Raw genomic sequence first — 24,176 nt, 5'->3', positions numbered from 1 at the left:
TTTGGATCCCGAGGATATCTGGGGTCTTCAGAAAATTTATGTCAACAGACAGACGGACAGACGGACATGGCTTAATCGACTCCGCTATATATAAGGATCCAGAATATATATACTTTATAGGGTCGGAAATGAAAAATGTAGAAATTACAAACGGAATGACAAACTTATATACATATACCCTTCTCACGAAGGTGAAGGGTATAAAAACAAGTTATGATGGGCTTACCAAACCACAATTTGTTCAGAACATAATACGAAGAAGGGTAAAAGGCTGAATAATGTCATCATTAATACCAGAAAAGAAAACGCCATTAGTTTCACTAATAAATTTACCATGGAAAACAAAAGACTTTAGATACAAACTTTCATTAACTAATAAGTACAAAACAAAGGATTTAAGATGGAAACTCGAAAATAGTGATTTCATACAAATTTTAAATTTAATTTAAATAAAAACTCTCAGCATTCTAATGAATTTATAAGTTGATGTTTATTTTTTTTTTTAATAAAAAATTTATTTTGATATTAATAAATAAATGTTGCCTTTAGGCAATCATTATTTCAATTGATGTCTATTTTTATTAACTCGATGATACCAAATGTGTTCAATGAACTTTGTATTGTTTAATTAGCCATAAGTTGTTTATGAACACAACATAAATACATTCTAACATATTCAGATAAAAAGATATTTGTTATTGATCATAAAAATTCAAAGTTTTTTTTATTTGTATAACAAGTAAATTTAGCATAGTGACCAAGTAATTAGAAAGAACAAACAAAAAACACTTTTAAATTGAGCTGATTTTAAGGTGTGACCAAAGGAAATAATTGTTACTGGCTAAAAGCAATTTAAGGTAAATTGTTTAAATAAAATTCAAAATCAATTTCAATAATAAAGAGGATATTTGCTAAATAGTGCAAACAATTCAATGGCAATAAATAAATAAATATTAACAATGAAAATCTTATGAATGAAATAAAACTGTAAGAATTGTTGCGTGTTGTTTGGTTTCGTTATTTGAATCCCTTTCTGTCTGAGTAACAGAGTGATTGGCTGGGAAAAATAAAACGGTGTGTAGTCTTGGGTTTCTATTGACATTCACTCCAAGTTGTTTACCTCGTTTCGCAGCATACACGTAACGTAGCAAATGTTTTGTGTTTTCTTAACTGAACTTGGAATGAAATTACTTATCAGCAGTAGCAGTTGTTGTCTTAATGTTGTACAACTAATTTTTTTTTTAATTTATTTTAATTATTTTCAATTAAAAACAACTTCCATATTTTTTTTTTGTATTTTTTTCATTTCATAAATATGCAACTAAATGCTACTAATATAAATATTTAAAACATTTCTCAGTTAAATTACAGAAGAAAGATTAAAAACAATAACAACAATTTGTTTTATAAAATCAAAGAAAATGCAACATGTTTCTAAGCAACTTGTTTTATCTAAATTGTAATAAAATTCCAACACCAGATGTTTAAAAACGCCTGCATTTAAAATAAACTAACTAATCGCAGTCTTTGTCGAACTCGTCTAGAATCACGTGTTATTTTTTAATTTTTTTTTTTTTTAAATTTATACAATTTGTTGTTATTATTTTTCTCTTTTTATAAGCAAAATATTGCAAAATATGAAATCATAAACAATTTGAATACATTAAGCTGATTTTATGCAATAATAATACAACTAATAATTATTATTTATTTACCTGCCATTAATTTTATTTCAATATTGTTTGTTGTTTTTGTTGTATTATTTGTTTACCAACAAAACAACAACAAAACAAAAAACGAGAAAGTTTAAATTTACATATTGTATTCGAAATTTTATATATAATTCATTAAGATTTTGTGTTAAAGTTACAAAATTCAAACAAATTTTAGTACTTTGTTAATGAATTTTGTAAGTTTGTAGAGTTTGTTTTAAAAAAAAATATTGACAAAGAATGATCTCAGACAAAATGTAAACATAATTTAAGGTATTAGTTTAAACATTTTTAGATTTTACACAAAATTAAACAACAAGTTTTTTAATACTCTTTCTATGTTATTTTCAATTTGTAGATAAATAAACCTACAGCTAAAGTTGTCTGAGTATCCCAAAACACCTTCATTAAAATTGAATTTCACTTAAGAAAATAATAGTTTTGTTTTGAAGGAATAACATTCTCTTTTTCATAGAAAAGTTGTTGCAAGAATAAAATTAAGATAAGGTTATTAATATATTGTCACCTTAAATGCAAACGGACGTCTACACTTTTATGTTTTTTATGATTATAATTTTTATTGCAGCAAAAATTCCCTTCGATTTTCTTTATATGTATTTCAATATTTTACACTAAACTTACAACAAATTATTTAGTATTCATCCCAAAATGGATAATGTTTATGTTTTCCAGCTTCACTGTTAAAAAATAGACATAAAATATTAAAAAAAATTTAACAATTTTAAAATAATTCTTAAACCTATTGGATTTTATTAACATAACGCAGATTTTTATTCATGTCCCCAAACGTCAATTCCCAATTAAAAGCATTTAAATTGCTTTCAATTCGGGATTTTTGTATAGATTTTGGTATTACTATATTGCCACGCTGTATTTGATAACGTATTAGGATTTGGGCAGGAGTTTTATGGTAACTATCGTCCATATCAACAATCTGAAATGTATTATAAATTAAAACGAATGTACACTATATGATTATATAAAATCGTGTGGAAGTCTTGACGTGAATCTGAATTTAAAAAAAAATTCCATAGAAAAAGAGAGAAGCTATATTTGTTTGATAAAAAATAAATTATAATTCCGCCGCATTCCTAAAATTCATATAATCGATCAGTTTTGACTTCATGTCAGTAACTAAAACCATGTCAGAATCAGCTGGTTCCAGTAATAAAGCAAAAACAAACAAAAGAAAATGTCAAAATGGTTGTGGTTTGGAAAGAGGGGCTAATATATATCACACTCGTTGTCTATTGAAAATTCTATTTTTTTTCTCTCGCTCTGCAAACAACAACCATTGAAATGTCGTACGCCAATATACCATACACCACCATAGTGGGGAGGGTATAATGCGTTTGTGCAGATGTTTGTAACGCCCAAAAACACCCACCTTAAAGTATACCGATCGACTTAGAATCACTTAAGATGTTTCGATCAAATTTGGTACATATTATTTTTTCGGCTCAAGGACCAAGCCTATTGAAACTGGCTGAAATCGGTCCATTATTTCACCTAGCCCCCATACAAATGTCCTTCCAAAATTGGACTTTATCGGTCATAAATATTTAATTTATATAAGTATCTCCACAGATTCCACTCCAAATAACTTTTATATATACAAAATTCATGTCACGAAATTTTGTTACGATCGGTCCATAATTAGTCATAGCTCCCATATAGACCCGCTTCCGAAAATCACTTTAACGTGCATAAATCGCTTAAAAATGTTAGCAAACACACAAAATTCAACATAAATAACTTTCGTATAGACATAAATCATACGACTTAATTTCATGGTGATCGGTCCATAATTGGTCATAGCTCCCATATAAGGCCCACTTCCGAAAATCACTCAAAAATACAAATTATTGAAATTTTAAAAGAAAAATGTTTTTGCTCTTTTACTTAGTGTAGTGTATTAGAACTGTCATTTGTTTCGTATCTGTATAATCAGTGCCCACCTCTTTTGATTCCAGCAAACGTTCTTCACCTTTAACAGCATATGGCCTCGTCTCCGAGGAACCCCAGGGACTATAGGCCATAAATACAATATCCCTGCAGCGACAAAATTCCATTAATCTTTTTTGATTCAGAAACGGGTGGCATTCACATTGCAATACAGCTCTATTGAAATTTGAAATGCCAATTGTTTTGGTTAGACCTAGATCTTGTAATTCTTCCATAGCTTTCCAGGTTTCTACGTAATCAATATCGGAAAATTTCGTATGACCTTGAGTGTCACGAGGCAATAAGATTTTGCCTTCTTGATAGGCGGTGGGCCAGTGCATAAGATAAAGATCCAAATAGCTAAGTTGTAAAACATTTAAGGACAGACGTATAGCTTGGGACACTAAGTCAGGCTGGTGGTAGGTATTCCAGAGTTTGGTAGTTATGAAAATATCACATCTGTAACATAGTTTAAATAGGATTAAAACTACATTGATGATATTTAAATGATGAACCTTTTTACTACTTTTTCCTGCAACATTTGTTTGATGGCTTGACCCACAAATTTCTCATTTTGATAAACAAAAGCGCTATCAATCAATCGATAGATTGCCGTTGTTACAGCAAATTTTACTTCATCTTTCAAAATCTTTGTTGTAATGAAACAAATTTAACTTTTTGTTATAATTTTAAGCTAAAATACAACTTACTCCCCAAGTTCCTAGTCCAATTACCGGAATTTTATGGCCACTACTTAAAGTTTTTGTAGGAATTTTGGGATTTTCAATGCAGGTTCTGGTAGAACTTTAAATTGAAGATCATTATTCGTTTTAAATTAATGACATAAAACTTACTATTTGCTGTCATGTAGTAAAAGCTTAGAAAGGGAGTTACAAAGGCATTTGTAGAAACTTTTCATTGCTGTATAACAAGGCGTATTAACAAGGTGAGTGCGTCCCGGCAACAAATACAACAATGGAAAAACAACAGGCAATTTGTTTTTGTTAAAATGTACGGTAAATGTCAAAATCAAGGCGAATTAAAATATTACTATGTTATTTACAATAACAAATGTAAACATAAACAAAGTTTGACACATAGTGTACATAAAACCACAGCGAATTAAGAAACAGCTGATTTTATACACTCACCTTGTTAATACGCCTTGCTGTATAACAAATTTGGTTTTATTTAACAATTTGTAAATAACAATAATTTCGTAAATTTATCAAAATAAACTATTTTATGATTTGTTTACAATTTTCTATTTGTAATTCACATAATTTTGATAACTTGTTTCCACTGAAAACAATCGATTAATAACTTAATGTCAACCTTTCACGCAAATTCATTGATGATTAACGCCTATTATTTATTAGAACCGTTAATTGCCCTACATGTGTAACTCATTATCACATTCATACGTCATTCTGAAACAGTTTAAAAAATGATTATAATAAATGTAACATTATAATTAAAAGGGATTCCCCTGATTTAATTAGATTCAACAATTTTAACTAGGCCTTTTAATCGTATTCAATAATATTCCACTTCAAAATCATACAAGTCATTCGATTTTTATTTAAATGTTTTGCAAAAAATTTCCGTTAAACTGTAAAATGTCTTAATTAAAATATTTAGATAAAATTACTACTTGTCAATTTTAAGATGCCTTTATTTAAAAAAAAAAATCAAAAACAAAAACATACTCATTAGATATGTGCAATAAATTATAAATCAATTAAATGCTATTTCACAATAGTTTGAAATTGTTAACAAAATATTTTATAAATACGAGGTTGGTAAGCAAAAGAATTTGAGATTTTTTTATAAAACGAAACGACAGAATCATGTTGGATCAATAGCAAAAATTTTGACACCCTGCATCTCACTTTGTATTATAACAGGGTGGTCACGATTATTTTGCAATCGGATAACTGCACCCTTTCCAATTGTACTTCAAAAGTTTCTAATTATATTTCAGAAAATTCTAATTAAAAAAAAAATTCCAATTGTATTTCAGAAATTTCCAATTGTATGGAATGCTATGGAAGAATTACAAGACCTAGGTGTAACCAAAATAATTGGCATTTCAAATTTCAATAGAGCTCAAATAGAACGTTTGTGGAAAGTAGCGCGTATTAAACCAACTGTGTTGCAATGTGAATGTCATCCGTTACTGAATCAAAAAAGATTAATGGAATTTTTTCGGTGCAGGGATATTGTATTTATGGCTTATAGTCCCTTGGGTTCCTCGGAGACGAGGCCATATACTGTTAAAGGTGAAAAACGTTTGTTGGAATCAAAAGAGGTGGGCACTGATTACACAGATACGAAACAAATGACAATGGATATTTTGACTTTCTACAACTATTTTTCAATGGTTGTGGTTTGCAGAGCTAGAGAAAAAATACAATTTTCAATAGGACACAAATGTGATATACATATATTTGTCATTCTTTCCAAACCACAACCATTTTGACATTTTCTTCTGTTTGTTTTCTATTGCCATATTACTGGAACCAGCTGATTCATATCTGTATAATCTGTGAAGGTGGTTTTCTGATATATGGTTTTAGTAATTAAATTGACTAATGTCAAAACTAATCAATTATATGATTGATGGGTATACATCTGACATAAAATGTACATATGTTTTATCAAACAAATCTAGCTTCTCTCTAATTCTATGCATTTTTTTTTAAATTCAGATTCACGACGAGTCTTCCAGACGATTTTTTTATATAATCAGATAGAGTTCGGATATTCTAATATATAATACATTTCGTTAATAAAAACTCCTGCCCAAATCCTAATACGTTATCAAATACAGCGTGTCAATATAGTAATACCAAAATCTATTCAGAAATCCCGAATTGAAAGCAATTTTAATGTTTTTGATTGGGAATTGACGTTTGGGGACTTGAATATTTTGGATGACATGAATAAAAATCTGCGTTATGGTAATAAAATCTAGTAGGTTTAAGAATTATTTTAAAATTTTTAAATTTGCTTTACAAATTTATTTTCTATATTTTAACATTGAAGCTGTAAAACATAAACATTATCCATTTTGGAATGAATACTGAATAATTTATTTATGAGTGTAAGTTTAGTGTAAAATATTTAAATACATATGAAGAAAATCGTAGCGGAATGTTTGCAGCAATAAAAGGATTTAATCTATACAAATTGATGTTGTAAAATGTTGGTACTAATATAATATTTATTGTGATATATTATATGTTCTAGTTATTCCAATTCGATGCCTTGATATAGTCCAGCAGATTAAACATCTGATATCAGTCAAGTTCTGAATTAAGTATATTAAATAATCTATTTGATAATTCACATAAAAAGTGATATCCTCGAAAGTCTCCCTGCACCATTTACATGTACATATTGTAATTTTTTCATATCCCAAAGTTTCCTACATTCGTTTCGTCCCACTCTTTTCATCAATTTGTTCTTGACTACTTATCCCTTGACAAATATTTATCATAACAATTAATGACGTCTTTTGTCAAGACAAAGTTGTCCGAGCAAAAGCACTAACAAAATGTCCAATAACAATGGAGACTGATCATTTTTTACCATGACAACGTCGAAATGCATTTATCATGCCAAAAATGTTTAATTATAGTCCTTATAAAATACATACACAAATGCTGAATTTGTGGCTAATGGAAGGATTCAAAATTTTATAGTGCAAAACTTTAGATGGTTTGATAAAAAAGTGCTTGCTTCAATCTTAATTCATCTTTATCAACTATCATTCCATTGTTAGGAACAAAAAGAAATGATTTAGAGAATCCAATCAACAAATTAGATTTTTCTGTGTGTGATCAGTAATACATGTCTGGCTGTAAACATCTCGTGACCACCAGTTAATATTTGCTTAAAATAGATACCAGAATAATGGAAAAAAAAAACCTGTAACTTATCTAAGAAAATTGACGTTAAAGCTAGAGGTAGCAAAAACATCCAGATGAAGTAATTGGATATGGACCATCGATCAAGAAGAGCTCTGGCAATGAAAAGAAAGCTTAGTTTACCATATTGGGCTCGGCTGAAAAATTTATACAGTGAACTAGAATGAAGAATGCAGAGGACAATCCAACTTCTTTAAGATTGAAACAAATTAACAGCATAGCGTTTCTATTTTAATATTAGAGTATTCAATAACCGAAACCGGAAACCGATCAAACGTTTCAAATCGACCGCTTTCTAATATTTTGGAAGATAATTTTTGTTCAAGCAGAAAACCAAACTTCAACCAGATTTTTCAGCTAGATCTGTATTCTAAATTGATGATGAAAAAATAAAATGTTTCACTTGTCTCCACAATTTGTATTTGTCAACACCATGCAAATAGTTCAAATCTGGAAGAAATAGCAAGGTTTGCTACCGATTTGTAAAGTTTAAACCGTATTTTAATGGTATTTTTCGGTAACGGTTTTTTACCGGTTACGTTGTTTGCTGTTATTTCTGTAACGGCATCTTAGCGGTAACGGTAATTTCGTTTTGACTTAAATAATTAAGTCAAACACGTTTGCGTGTTCAAACTTTAAAAACTAAAAAAGTGTCTTCTGAAAAATTACATTTTTCGAGTTATGACAACGTTGCAGCAAATGAGCGATATTTGTTTTTTCATTATTGAAAATTATTTGTAGAATAGCGGTAACGGTAATTGAAGTTATTTCGGTAAGCGTAGCTAAGCTATAACGGTAATCAAACTGAAACAGTATTTTAGAGGTAACGGTATCTTGCGATAACGGCAGCCAATCTTGAGAAATAGTAATATCCGTTTTCATGTATTATTTGTTTCATATATGATGCAATATTAAACAACTAGTGTATGATCTCGTATATTCTTGGGTGATTAGGTCTTAAAGTTCGATCAGTATTATAAATATGTCGAATTTCAAGATCTTCATGAAGCTTCAGAGAAAATAATGCAAATAATGGAACCAAAGAAAACAAGTAAGAGTGTTATATTCGGTTGTGCCGAATCTTATATACACATCATCATTATGTGGATTTGGCCTTCATGTGGACTTGAATCAGTTATGGTCCGAACTGAAAAGAATTTGATAGAGTGATTGATTTCTTAAAACTTAACACTTACTTCGTAATAAATTAAACAGTCGGCCGGACTAAAGCATGAACGTATTGGTCATGGCACCATCCTACAAAAAATAGGCAGGCCAATCATGGGGCAAGAAACGGAATACATAGTACCTACATCTAATTTTAATAGAACTTTTATGATCAGTATACCGTCAAGGGATGATTGCGCCGCGAATTATGTCCTAATGTGATTTCAATCTACATGGATGGTTGAAAGACAGAAAGGGACACAGACTCGGGAATTTTCTCCGATGATCTATACGTTTTGTTGTCTCTTCGATTACCCGATACCTGCATGGTTTTCAGGCAGAGATCTATGCTATCGATACAGCCGCAAGAAGAATCCGGGAACTGAATCTCGAAAATTCAACTATACATATCTACTTGGACAGCGTGCATCAATCAAGGCTCTTAACTTCAATGTTATTTGGTCGAAATGTCTTCTCAATTGTATCCAATCACTGGCACAAATACATAGTACTTAGAACTAATTTGTGCCAAATTGTATCAGGATTGCCGCATAATCAACATATCTATAGCTGTTCAAACAGTATTCCGGGGTATATTTGTATGGGGGTTAGGTCCGATAAAGCCCATTTTCAATTCCAAACAAACCTTATCAAAACAGAGTATTCAGTTTCAGTTAGCTTGCTCCTTTCCTAGGGGCCCTATCGTATTTTCAACAGACGGACGGACATAGCTAGATCATCTTAAAATTTCAGAATTACCCGAAATATATATTTTTTTGTTTGTGTACGATGAATATTTCGATGTATTACAAACAGAATGACAAAATCAATATACCCCCATCCTTGGTGGGTATAAAAATTTTGGTGAAAAAAAATTGGAGAATTTAGTTTAGGAAAAAAATGTTTGGTAACACAAAAAATTTTGGTGAAAAATCTTATATCTTAGCCAGTTGTGGGCCCATTTTCTCGATTTTAAATAGCAACCTACGTTGGAATATAGCAGATATATTGATGTATCACTCATGTATGTTAGTTATTTGGGGGCTTCGGAAAGTTGATTTAAACTAATGTACACGATCCAGAGTATATCGTCCCATCAATAAAACAATAGTGTATAAGCATATACACCATTATTTTTTTATTGCATAATAAGAATCTACATAACTGATCCTATATGTGGTCAAAATTTGGTGAAATTCTACTTCCATAAAGTCAAAAGATCAATTTAAATATTAATTTTGTTCTAGATGTCTACTAACACAAAAAATTTAAACTCAATTATTTCGAAATAGCAAAAAAAATTTACACTATTGTTTTATTAAGGGGACAATATACTTTATTGGGTCGCATATGAAAACTGTGGAAATTATAAACGAAATAAACAAAATGTTGGTAAATAAGTTATTTGTTTCAAGATTTATGGATCGTTTTAGATGAATTATCAATAGTTTCTAGAAATTTCAAAATCCATTTGGGGATTTTCTACATTTGATTACATGGAAGTTGTTATAACAGCAATACATACAAATCCAGAGTTAAACATTTTGATATTGGGTCTTCTTAAAGAACAACAAATTGTAATTAGTTGTTAATAGTATTAATTAACATTGAATAATAGGTGCTATTGTTTAGAATAGTGAAAGTAATTACTATTTATTAATTAATTACAAATAATTTTAACGGATTTAAAACATCAATTATGATTTCATTTGCTTTAAACAAACACCATAATTTGTGATCATTTAATCACATAAATATTCCACTAAATAAATTCGTGAACAAATTTAAAATTCAAATTCAAGCGCACACTTAAGCAAACATAAATAAATCTTTTGTTTGAGGAGATTTTGAAAAAAAAAAAAAAAAATTTATAAAACTACGGGTGTTTTACTCGTACTAGCAATAATTTATTAAAACTATAGCTTAAATAAAGTTGTTCTTATGCAATAGAACGAACTGTTAATAAATTATTTAAAACTAAAGTTTAATTTTATAGTTTGCCATTAAACTTATTAACATATAATTGCAATTTAAATTAAAGCAACAGCAGGCAACCAGCAACAACTAACTACAAACCTAAAACTGTTAAATAATCTGAAAAAAAAAAAAAATGATTTAATGAAAATGAAAACGGGCGTGAGTGTTTGTGAAAAAAACCTAGAATATTTGAATAGTTTAAGCAAAATCCTCACCGGAATCATTGACTTTATGAAAAAAAAGTAACTTTACAAGCAACCACATCTGTCTGAATAAATATTTTATTTAATTTTAATTTTTTTTCTATTTTATTAAATTACAACAAATAAACACTTGTTTCCCGCCATTAGAACATGATATTTAAACAAACTAACAAACAAACAAAAAATATATCCATGAATTATAGAAACTGAAACAATTCTATAAACAAAACCCAGATGGCAAACTACAATCACCCATTTACCAGATATTTACTACTCACTGATTTCAAATGTTATACAGAATAAATTCAGAATAAAACTTAAAGGGAAGGAAGGACGCCAACGAGGACAGACGTCTGTATGTTCGTTTCTAACAGGGTTTTAGAACTTAATTTTTTATAGAAACTATTGCACAATTGTAGTTAGAACAACATGCGCTAGATGTATTGAGATATCATGCAACATTTTTATTTTATTTTATTTTTTTCTAAATTCTATTTCCCTCTAAATAATATTTTATTGAAGGAATATTAGCAACAAATTTATTGTAATATTAACAATAATTGAAAAAAAAATTCCAGAAAATCACGATTTATTGTTTTATTTAACAATGAATTTAATGTTAGAACTTTTCTTTTAATTTTTACATTTACAATTTTAACTGATTGATAAAAAAATATTGCATAAATACAATGTATTTTAAATTAAAGCAGCAAAAACTGAAACTTCAAGCTAAAGTAAGTCATGAAAATTTAGTTGTAATTCCGTTCCAATACTACCGTAATATTTGCATAAATACAACAACAACAACAAAATTGACGTCATATCAAGAATGGGGTCTTTCAAATCGCACACGTTTTGTAAAACAAAAGACTTAAGCTTAACGTATTTATGTATGCTTTGTTTTTTTCGTTGTTTTTTACTGTTTTATTTACAACCGGCTTTTGCATAAAATGGAGTTTATTTTTATTACTCTACATACATTGTTGCTTTATACATTTGATGCTGTAACACTTCATTTACTTGTAACATATTAAGGAAATTTACTAAACGTTTCTATTAAGTCTGTCCTTCCGTCTGTCTTTTATATTAAAAGTTCAAAGTCCAAACGTTTTGAAGCGTTATAGCTTGTATTTATTGGTTTTGACATTTATACGAGTCTTGCAATTGATTGGTTTATGTTAGAACTTTCAGCATAAGTATCTATCAAATGACTTGTCAAATAGACACATATATTTGACATTTATGTTCATGCATAATTGTAGAAATTTATTCGCTTTCATGTTTCAAACAAAAATCAATTACTATTTTATTTTAAATAAAAATGTTAACTGGAAATACAACAGCAATACAAATCAAATCTGTAAAGTTTATTGCTAATAACTCATACAATCTGTTTAAAGTTGATGCGATTTTTATGATATTTTGAAAACTAGAGATACTTTAGTGACTCCTCAAACAGAACTTCAAGTCTGTAGCTTGAATTTTTTTTTTGTTCAATTAAATCATGAACATTTTCAATCTTGGGTTAGTTTGATTAAGTAGTTAATTTAATACAACGTTTAATAACAAATGTTATAACAATAAAATGTTATAATTTACGGTCTTGGTTTATAAAATTTTTATTTTGGAAATAATTTGGTAGCTCGTAAACGATTGAACATATCTTAATGAAATTTCACATAGTCATGGACTCCTGGTTGCAATGGGGGCTAGTAGGCGGCCCCCCAAATTTGCGCACATCTCGCCTAAAAAATATTAGAAATCTCTAAAAATTCAGTTTTTATCCAAATGTCAAGAAATTTTCTATTTAACCACAAATGTGGGTTATTTCTTTTAGTTCAAGAGATATTAAGCATGAAAAAATTTTATAAAATTTTTTAATGAAACACAGGTTTTTTGTTAAAAAATCATTTTGTTTTTTTTAACATTGTCTCCTTTGAGATCTATACACTTTGTCCAACGTTTCTCCAATTTATTTTATCCCTTCCTAGAAATAAGATTTGTCAAGATCATGAAAATATGTATTTTTTTGTGAGATGATTTCATCGTTGGAGTCAAATCTCTTTCTGCAGAGCCATTTCTTCAGGTTTTGAAACAAGAAATATTCACTCCTTGCTAAATCCGTGAATGAGGGAACAATTTGTAATCGAATTCATGCTCTGGTGAAAAATAACTTTATCTTAGGCAAATGCGGTCGTTTCTTTTTCAAATCCTCATTAAATCGACCCAATAAGTTTTCATAATATTCGCAATTGATTGTTTTACCCTTTTTAAGATGGTCAATGTTTTACTTTATTGGCTGACAAATCCACCTTGGTCTCTGGTGTGTTGTGGTGGATCCACGATTACGAAACGGCGCAAAAACTCGTCCATATTGCAATTGAACAATGCCATAAACTACTGCGAAATTGTCACACGATTGCATTTTTGATCAATTGTGAGCAAACGCAGCAGCCATCTTGCGGAAAGCTTTCTCATACCAAATTCAGAACCATTGAGTCATGTGAGATGCCTATGGCTTCACAATCTCTCGCACTTTCAATCTCCGATCGAGCAACACCATATGGTGAGTTTTTTCAATTGTTTCGGGTTGTAAGGCCACAACGAAATTCAGTAAATAATTCAGTCATAATATTTATCAAGCTTAAACTTGGTTTGAGTGGTGTTTTTTTTCGGAAAACAAAATAATATTTAATGAGCATACGAAATTCAAATTTTTAATTTTCTCAAGTGACGCGGTAGTCTGCTATCTATGGCTGTCAAACACAAACAAAATGACGCAGCTTATTCAAATTTTTACAGGAGTCAACTGACAGATGCCTGTTGACAGGAGCAGTGTTATCCTTATAGTTAAGAAATAGGAAGTTCAAAAATTACACTAAAAAACTTGGCCAATTTTAAAGAAAAATTTTAGATTTATCTAAAAATTTCTAAATAAAAACAAGTAAGAAAGTATGGTCGGTCAAGCCCGACCATATTATACCCTACACTAAATAAAATATCAATAATTTATATTCGTGACTGATTTTCGGAAGTGGGCCTTATATGGGAGCTATGACCAATTATGGACCGATCACCATGAAATTAGGTCGAGTCATTTATGTCTATATGGAAGTTATTTATGTTGAATTTTGTTTGTATACCAACATTTTTAAGAGATTTATGCTTTCATGTGATTTTCGGAAGCAGGTCTATATGGGAGCTATGACTAATTATGGACTGATCATAGCAAAATTTGGTGACATGAATTTCGTATATATAAAACATATTTGAAGCGAAATTTGTGTAGATTCTTATATAAATTAAACATTTATGACCGATAAAGTCCAATTTCGGAAGGACATTTGTATGGGGGCTAGGTGAAATAATGGACCGATTTCAGCCAGTTTCAATAGGCTCGCTCCTTGGGCCGAAAAAACTATATGTACCAAATTTTATCGAAATATCTTCAAAATTGCGACCTGTACTCTGAGCACAAGGTTTACATGGACAGCCAGCCTACCAGCCAGCCAGACGGACGGACGGACATCGCTTAATCGATTCAGAAAGTGATTATAAGTTGATCGGATCGGTATACTTTAAGGTATACCCCACTATAGTGGTGTAGGGTATAAAAATATTACTTTTGAAAGACCCTATCTATAGTTTGAATACACTAACCCCCATTAACACGATGTCTGTTAAAATAATTTTTGTATGAAAACTGTCGGTATAACTTTAGGTTAAAACATAACTAAGTATACATTGCGATAATGGCAGTAAAAGTTAATAATAAATCACACTTTATGGAAAAACTAAATCTTTGGAACATATCTTCCACATTTTAGGAATTTCGTCATTTATCCGTTCCAATTTTACACTAATTCGCATTTTAAATTTTTCTTCACGGAAAAACTAAAAAAATCATTAAATTTCAGGTTTACAATTTATATATATAGGATACAATTTATTCTTCAAAATTTTGCATTTTGAATACCAAACAAACATTATCAACAAAGATTACTTGTGGAAAATTTCAGCCAGCTTTCAACAGACATACAAACGGACGAACAGAGCTACATCGTCTTAGAATCTTATGAGGACCCAGACATATATACCTTTTGGTTTTACTACGATATGTTACAAACGTAATGATAAAATCAACATATCAACATACCCCCATCATTTTTGGTGGTGGGTATTAAAACGTTATCTTTTATCTTTTTAGTGTGAGAATATTATAATTTCAAATAACCGTTTAAATTAAAGTGGACCCCTTATTTTCAGTCCCTGTTATAAAGCCATTTGAGTATACAATAGCTTTCTCATTTAGCACATATAAAATTACTTTACATCTAAGAAGCTTTCCGGAATCAATCCATAAACAAATAATTTAAATTCCTAAATGTGTTATTTCCTCCATAAATATTTGGATTAGTTAAGGTGACACATTAAAGGTTTTTATCACTTGAATTTGTAAAAAACCTCATCCTGTATGAGTCTATTTTTAGAATTATAAAAAACAAAAACTAGACTACTGGAATTTCCAAATTACATACGTAATTTTATTATTGTTATTATGTAAATTGTTCTTATTTTTTTTTTGTTAGAAAAAAAAACAACAATAAAATGTGTACAAGAATTCAAATTAATTAACACTTTGACAGTTAAATAAAAAGTTATTGAAATAATTATAAGTACAGCAATACGAAATATCAAATATTTTGTAAAGAGGAACAGAGCTTTAATTTTGCATGACAAAACACAACCATTTGTGACATTGTCTTTGATTTGACAATTTGAGTAGTCACAACATAGCAGATCATGAAATATTCGAGTATATCATTCTTCTACAACATATTTAGTGGATTCAGTGTGAATCCACTAAATGTGTTGTTTAGGATTTTAGTATGCTATCCGCATTAAAAATGAAAATCTGTATTCTATAGAAACTAGTGATCCTCGAATTATTTCCTTGAGTGCACTCGTTCAAAACCAGTGTAAATCTATTTATTACTCTAAGTAAGACCATAAAAATATAAACTGTATTACAATTTATCGTTAACGTAATAACAATCTCAGTACCGTACAGATGTATGTTTTTTTTTGCAACTTTTTTTTATTGGGTTTTTTCTTGTAAGAGCGCGTGGTTTACATTATTCACGCGTTAATAGTCTATATTATATTTATGATAATTATTGTTATACTTTATCCGTTATGAGAATAAAGTGAAAATGTTCTGAACAATTAAGTATGTATAGAATGATTAATCAGCTAAACAAAAGTACAATTTGTTATATAAAATGCTACTACTTGGAACAAGTATTTATTAAAAAATATTAATAAATATGTTCTATAATAATGTTGTTTATAAATTTTGAAATGTTTACGGAAATCTTTGAAATGTCTATTCAAAACATTTATATTTTAATAAGGATCTAATTATTAAGCATGAAATTACTCAGTTTTTATTAAATAATTATGTCTATTTATTAGTTATTAAGTCATTTTTTTTTTATTTTAAATATAAAATTAAATTTAAAATTTGATTTCTACCATGTCAAAAAAAAATCAATAAAACCAAAACACTAAACATATATTAAGAAAGTAAATGTAATGCTTGAGTAGCTTAGCGAATTCAAATTTATTTTTAAATCTACAAAAATTCTTCAATTTTTATTATTTATAGTTAAATATTAAAATTGTTTGTATTTATTAGATAACAATGGATGTTGGTTAGCACGTTTTTTCTCAGTTTCGATTACGTGTATATTTGATGTTCTAAAATTAGAAAATATTTGCATGTTGTCAAAAACCATATTGTGGGTTAATGTCGTACGGCTTAGTGGCCTTAATTATATTTACGAAAATAATGCTAATTTATGTTTAATTACATAAAACAATGATTTATTGTGCACGATTGGTTTTCAATAACGGTAACGTAACAGTTAACGATCAGAGCTTGATATTTAAAATAATAATCAATATTTGGTGGGAAATATGTGTGATTATTGGCCTTTATCCTCTAGGACCTCTTAGATTTTTCATATAAAAATCGATATTTGGTGGGAAATATGAGTGATCACAGATTATTGTCCTTTATCCTATAGGACCTCTTATTAACGATCTATGAGTAATTTTAGATTTTTCATATAAAAATTGATATTTGGTGGGAAATATGAGTGATCACAGAATTTTGTCCTTTTTCCTCTAGGACCTCTTATTAACGATCTATGAGTTATCTTAGATTTTTCATATAAAATTCGATTTTTGGTGGGAAATATGAGTGATCACAGAATATTGTCCTTTATTCTCTAGGACCTCTTACTAACGATCTATGAGTGATTTTAGATTTTTCTTATAAAAATCGATATTTGGTGGGAAATATGATTGATCACAGATTATTGTCCTTTTTCCTGTAGGACCTCTTATTAACAATCTATGAGTGATTTTAAATTTTTCATATTAAAATCGATTTTTGGTGGGAAATATGAGTGATCACAGATTATTGTCCTTTTTCATCTAGGAGCTCTTATAAGTGATTTATGAGTGATTTTAGATTTTTCATATAAAAATCGATATTTGGTGGGAAATATGAGTGATCACAGATTATTGCCCTTTTTCCTCTATTACCTCTTATTTGCAATCTACGAGTGATTTTAGATTTTTCATATAAAAATCGATATTTGGTGGGAAATATGAGTGATCACAGATTATTGACCTTTTTCCTCTAGGACCTCTTATTAACGATCTATCAGTGATTTAGATTTTTTATATAAAAATCGATATTTGGTGGGAAATATGAGTGATCACAGATTATTGTCCTTTACCCTCTAGGACCTCTTACTAACGATCTATGAGTGATTTTAGATTTTTCTTATAAAAATCGATATTTGGTGGGAAATATGAGTGATCACAGATTATTGTCCTTTTTCCTCTAGGACCTCTTATTAACGATCTATGAGTGAATTAAAAGTGATTTGGTGGGAAATATGAGTGATCACAGATTATTGTCCTTTATTCTCTAGGACCTCTTATTAACGTTCACGAAAAATCACTTTGTAATGAATAAAAGTTGTTATTGATAACTGAGTGATTTTCATAATTAGTTTTAAAATAAGTTTTCTGTCCGTGCTTCTGAATCATCATACCCTAAGCAATTAAAAATGTGTTTTTAAACAATAATTAATCAATTAATAAGTAGTCATTCATCTAATTAGAATGTTTTTTATTATTTTTTTTTTATTTAATATTAATCATAATAAGCATCATTCTCATTTAGCATTAGTTGTAGTAAATCAGTTTAAAATCAAACAAATCTAAAATATTAATAACAAATTCTGTTAACACTGAAACACACAAAAAACGTTTAAGATATTGAAAAAATAAAAAAAAAACTTTCAGTTACCGTTTTGAAATAAAATATTACTCATATTATGATTCCTTATGATTGACACATTCTATTTTAAACTTTACTTTTCTATTGTTTTGTTTATTACTGGATATCTAAACAATTTAACTGTATATTTGAGTTGTATTATGATTATTTGCAATTGAAACAAAATAATTATTTCAAACATTTTTAACTCGAAACAACAATGACTACAAAAAAGGTAAAAAAATAATTGGCCTTCATTTCGAATAATTTTTTTTGTTTAATTTTACTTGTATTTTATTATTAGAAATGCAAACAATTTGCGCAAAAAAAAACAAATCAATCATAAATTTGTTTAAATTAATATTTAATAAAGAATATTTTACAATAATTTTTTTTTATACACTATAAGGTCAAAAAAGGTTATTGTTTAAAATTCACTATTTGAATAGAAAAAAAAAATTGAAATAATTAAAAAAATATAATCAAATATAAGTGAGTCTATTTATCTATGGTTTGGTTTTCGTAATTGATATAAGGATATCCGTTTATAAAAAATGTATATTCATACATTCGTACATATTTATGTAAGTATGTACATACTTATGTATATATTGTACATATGTTTATTTATACTTACACATGTGTAAACAATAAAATATTATTAGTTAAACAATAAATACAAGTTTTATTTGTTAAAAGTTGTACGAAATAAAAAAAAAAAACTGTGTATTTTTATAACAATTGTGAAACCATTAATTTGATTTATGATCCATGATCAATAAACTTTAATTATAATAATCATCATAAAGAAACACTCTTTTCACATTTGTTGAAACAGCAAAAAAATAATAAAATAATAATAAAAAATTTAGAATATTTTACGATTTCCTACGTATTTTTTATTTCATTTTTTTATACAGTTGTATAAAAAAACAACAACAAATTATAATAAGGTGTTAACAATTTTTATGAAAAAAGCTTCATTTTTCATATAAAACACAACAATTCAAACATATAAAAAAATGTATGTATTTGTTTTTATTGATAAATGAAACGTTTAAATAAATCACATAAATAAATTATTGTATTCTAAGTGGCTGCTAATTATGTTTATAAGATAATAAAAAATACAAATTTCGTTTAATTAATTATAATATTATTCTCATTTGATATGCTGCTTATCAAACAAAAACTGGCCAAAATTATAATCCCATTAAATTTCTTCTGTGTTTTTTTTATTTTAAATTAGAATTCATTATAAATACATAAATTGTAGTAGTTTTAAAATAACACGTAAGAAGAATTTTGTATAAAATTAAGATAATCATGTTTTGTTTTATTTTTAAATCAATTTAAATGCAAAATTGTTCATAAATTATATTTATTTGTTGTCTTTCTTCCAAAAAGGAATTTATAAATTGCTAATTTGAAATCAAGTTTCATTTTAAATTATTTTAAATAAAAATGTAGCATAATTTAGGGCTTTTGTAAATAATGTTGAAATATTGATTTAGTTTAACGGTTTGATTGAGAAAAGCTTTATTTATTTAATCACAGCTTTTAGGTATTAAAAATATAAATAAAAAACAGCTATGTAGTGTAAAAATAAATAATGAGGGTATTCATTTAAAAAAAATGGAAAATTACATTCTGATTTTTTTTAACTTTTACACAACAAACATCAGCTGACGATGTTAAAGTTGATAAGAGTCTCAAAAGATCGAGGCTTTTCAGCTAATGTCCGATGACGTCAAATCTTCCTCTAACTTCTTGTCTCTTCGGTTGTTAACAAATGTGTTGAGATGTTAAGAGATGAAGTGATTTTAGGAAATGGTAACAGACCTCTTCCAATATACTGTATCATTTGCTTTAGATTTTTCATCCAACTCCTTCTCTTTATCGTTGTTCAAAGCTGGACTTAATGCAGCCTTATTTACAGTCTTCGAGGCTAATTCATCTATAAGGGAGGGAGTGGACGCCATAGCAAAATCATCTGTTGTTATAATAGAGCCTAAACTTAATTTGGGCACAAAAAAAAATTGGAGAAAAGTTGAAAAATAAAATGATTTTTCCGATTAATATATGTATTTATGACTGCTCAAACAGTATTCCGGGGGGTCATTTATATGGGGGCTAGATGAAATCAAGTACCGATTTTGTCCATTTTCAATACCAAACCAATACCAATATATTAAGGTAACGATATGTACTCTGTTCAACGTTTCTCATCCAAATAGGTATTCGTTTGTGAGATGATTTCATGGTTCAATTCAAATCTCTTTCCGCCGAGATATTTATTTCTTCAGATTTGGAAACTATAAACGAGAATAAATAGGGCGGATGGGAGAGCAATTCTTAATGAAGTTTGGCCACGGAAACTGCAATATGTGTGCATCCGATTGTGAGCCAAGCTTTCTCATACCCAAGTGATCAATGTGAGATACCTATGGCTTCCACAGTCTCTCGCACTTTCAGTCTACGATCGGCCAACACCATATTTTTTCAATTGTTTCGGGTGTAGAGAACTCAACTGGGCGTCCAGAACCTTCAGCATCCTCCGTGCTTGTACGTCCACAATGAAATTCAGTAAACCACTTGTTTACCATTGAAATTGATGGTGCAGAGTTCACATAGTATTAGATTAACCGTTAATCGGTTAACCGTTTAATTTTGGTCGGTTAACTGTTAAAATAATTCAGAACTTCAGATTTCCAAATAACAAATAAACCGATTAATTTGTGTCGATTAACCGAAATTTCTTTTTTTTCACTTTAACATACTTTTTTTGTATTTATTTTTCCATTTTAATTCAAAGTACAATTACATATTTTTTCGAACGTCCAAGAAACATATTTTGTGAGTATAACAACTGACATTTAATTTGCATGTATTTGTCGGATGAGAACATGATAATAGACGAAACTGGAGACAATACTGAAACGAGTTTTTATAAGAACTGATCGAAATTATTAAAAAGTATGGATATTCTTTACCATGCATTACTTACGATTTATCCAACATATACAATCAGCGAGAGATTTTTTTCCAAGTCGAGTTTTATTAAAACAAAAGAAAATTATTTACTTTTTGGTCGAATTGTTGTTTTGTTTATAGGGTTTTGTTCTTTTTATTAATAAAATACTGAAATAAGTACAGACAATTCGTGGTTTTATTTTCAGTTTAAAATTTAAATTATTTAAAACAAGTAAGAAAGTATGATCGGTCAAGCCCGAATACCCTACACTAAGTAAAAGAGCAAAAACATTTTTCTTTCAAAATTTCAATAATTTATATTTTTGAGGGATTTTCGGAAGTGGGCCTTATATGGGGGCTGTGACCAAATGAAATTAGGTCGTGTGATTTATGTCTATATGAAAGTTAACTATGTTGGATTTTGTGTGTATACCAACATTTTTAAGCGATTTATGCACGTTAAAGTGATTTTCGGAAGCGGGTCTATATGGGAGCTATGACTAATTATGGACTGATCGTAACAAAATTTGGTGACATGAATTCTGTATATATAAAACATTTATAAATTAAACATTTATGACCGATAAAGTCCAATTTCGGGAGGAGATTTGTATGGGGGCTAGGTGAAATAATGGACCGATTTCAGCCAGTTTCAATAGGATTGGCCCTTGAGCCGAAACAATAATATATACCAAATTTCATAGAAATATTTTCAAAATTGCGACCTGTACTCTGCGCACAAGGTTTACATGGACAGCCAGCCAGCCAACCAGACGGACGGACATCGTTTAATCGACTCAAAAAGTGATTCTAAGTCGATCGGTCTTTAAGGTGGGTGTTACTAATATTTTTGGGCGTTACAAACATCTGCACAAACGCATTATAGCCTCCCCACTATGGTGGTGTAGGGTATAATAACTTAGACTAGCAGAACCCGGTGCACTTCGCTACCCCTACCCTAGTAAAATTAAAAAAATATGAATGGAAATACGAAAATAACACATACAAAATTTGAGAATCTCTCAATTACAGTTCACTTGATATTCGAAAATAACTAACTAATTTTGTATGGGAGATACCACTCCACTGCTCTGATCCCACACATTTTTAAACCTTTTATGTAAATATCAAGCTTTACTTTCCTTTATAAGGGAGGGGTCATTCCTACTAAGCTTTAGCTAAACTTCGAACAGGGATCAGGAATAAATTCGTTTTTAGCTAACCTCCTTAGAATGGTAATAAATTGATTGATACAGAGTTTAAATTCTTTTAGAATTATAGTTCTCCAGATATTCAAAATTAATTATTTACTTTGCGCCATAACCACTAATGCAATCCAGACCATTTTCAGCCAATCTGTGTAAAATGGTAAGAGAACTATGCGGACAAAGTTTGAAGAACCTTGCAATTAATACTTTGTATGGGAGGTGACTCACATCCTTTTCCGACCTCTCCCATTTTGGGTGCTATGCCCTCTAATCTAATTCCGTCTATATTCAGCTAAACTCCGCACAGTAATAAGAAATTAATTCGCTAAAAGTTTAAACACTTTTACAATTATAGTTCTACAGATATTCGAAATTAATTATATACTTTGTATTCCAATCCCGAACAATTTCAGCGAAACTATGAAAATTTATAAAATAGCCATTTAGACTAAGTTTTAAGAATCTTGCAATTATATATCACAAAATATTTAGAAATAACTATTTACTTTGTATGGGAGGCGACTCACCATTTTTTCCGACCCGTCCCATTTTTCATTGAACTTCATGCAGTGATAAACCGTTGAAAATCGTCACAATTATAAAATAATTATTTACTTATCTACAATTACATATTTACCCCCATATGCATAAACAGTCAAAGGTTTATTAAACAAATTTTGTTTTATAAACCTTTGATAAATTTAAAAATTGATTATGCATATGGGAGTTAAGGTAGGATCACACGATTGCCGCAATGCACCAATTATTGGTCTATTTTATACGTCAATCGTGTGATTTCACAACTTATTGGCTCATATGTCAAACCACAACAATATTGTGCTTATTTGGCCCAATCAAATGCAACCCTGGTACGGCAATCATGTGAATGCTTGATAGGCAACATGCACCAATAAAAAAGTTAAAAATACACCAATATTTATTGTGTTCTAGTGCGGCAATCAAAGAAGACAATTAGCGCCAATATTAATTTTTGTAAATGAAATATTGTTTTTGTGAGCCACTCTCTGACCCACATGCATCTTTTAACATTTCTTTATTAATTTTTTTATATGATAATTAAGGCCGACGCAATTTTCTTTTTTTATTTAACAAATATTTTTTTCAAAAATAGATTGGTTTTACATTTATGTAAACAAAACAAAATTTAACATCTAGCACAACAGCTGTTTCTCTGAGTTGCCGTAAACTAGAACAATCGTGTGACTGAAATGCGACAATTATTGCCACTAAATCGCTTTGCGCCAATTTACGACAATCAAATTTATATAAAATGAAGCAATCATGTGAATGCAGAGAATTTGATTGGGACAATTTCTTTATTGGGCCCCAATTCAGCACAATAAAATTTGTATTAAATTGGTTCATTGCGGCAATCGTTAAAGGGTTATAACTCCTAAAAAACTGAACCGATTTCAATAATATATTCTGCACTTCTATGAATAAATCCCTTTAAAATGGTATATTTTTTGTCCAAATTTAATGTATAATGTGAGCGTAAAAGGGGTCTAAAGAAATCCACTTGCCTATTAATATTATGATATGGGATATTCTTTATCATGCATTACTTACGATTTCTCCAACATTAAAACTAAAGAAAATTATTTACTTTTTGGTCGAATTGTTATGTTTTGTTCTTTTTATTAATAAAATACTGAAATAAG

The 24,176-nt window shown here is 29.0% G+C and overlaps 1 protein-coding gene across 1 annotated transcript; it reads right to left on the bottom strand.

The window, feature by feature from the left end:
• Nucleotides 1–2,472: 2,472 nt before the first annotated feature.
• On the bottom strand, nt 2,473–13,381 carry LOC135954029 (aldo-keto reductase family 1 member B1-like). The gene is made up of 5 exons (XM_065504075.1): nt 13,269–13,381; nt 4,388–4,481; nt 4,193–4,326; nt 3,692–4,136; nt 2,473–2,667 (listed from the first exon to the last, which is right to left on the bottom strand). Exons 1-5 carry the CDS (start codon nt 13,379–13,381, stop codon nt 2,473–2,475), a joined length of 981 nt encoding a protein of 326 aa, XP_065360147.1.
• Nucleotides 13,382–24,176: the final 10,795 nt, after the last annotated feature.

Source organism: Calliphora vicina, chromosome 3, assembly GCF_958450345.1.
Source record: "Calliphora vicina chromosome 3, idCalVici1.1, whole genome shotgun sequence".
Lineage (NCBI taxonomy): Eukaryota > Metazoa > Arthropoda > Insecta > Diptera > Calliphoridae > Calliphora > Calliphora vicina.
Note: the sequence above shows the minus strand (reverse complement) of the source record. Positions and strands in the feature narration are given on the sequence as shown.

What these genes read in the sequence shown, in the direction of transcription:
- LOC135954029 (XM_065504075.1), bottom strand. Translation starts at nt 13,381, where the DNA reads ATGCAATCGTGTGACAATTTCGCAGTAGTTTATGGCATTGTTCAATTG. An exon ending in CAGGAAAAAGTAGTAAAAAG is followed by an intron (nt 4,137 to 4,192) that starts GTTCATCATTTA and finishes ACTATGTTACAG; the next exon opens with ATGTGATATTTTCATAACTA. An exon ending in GTTTGCTGGAATCAAAAGAG is followed by an intron (nt 2,668 to 3,691) that starts GTGGGCACTGAT and finishes AATACATTTCAG; the next exon opens with ATTGTTGATATGGACGATAG.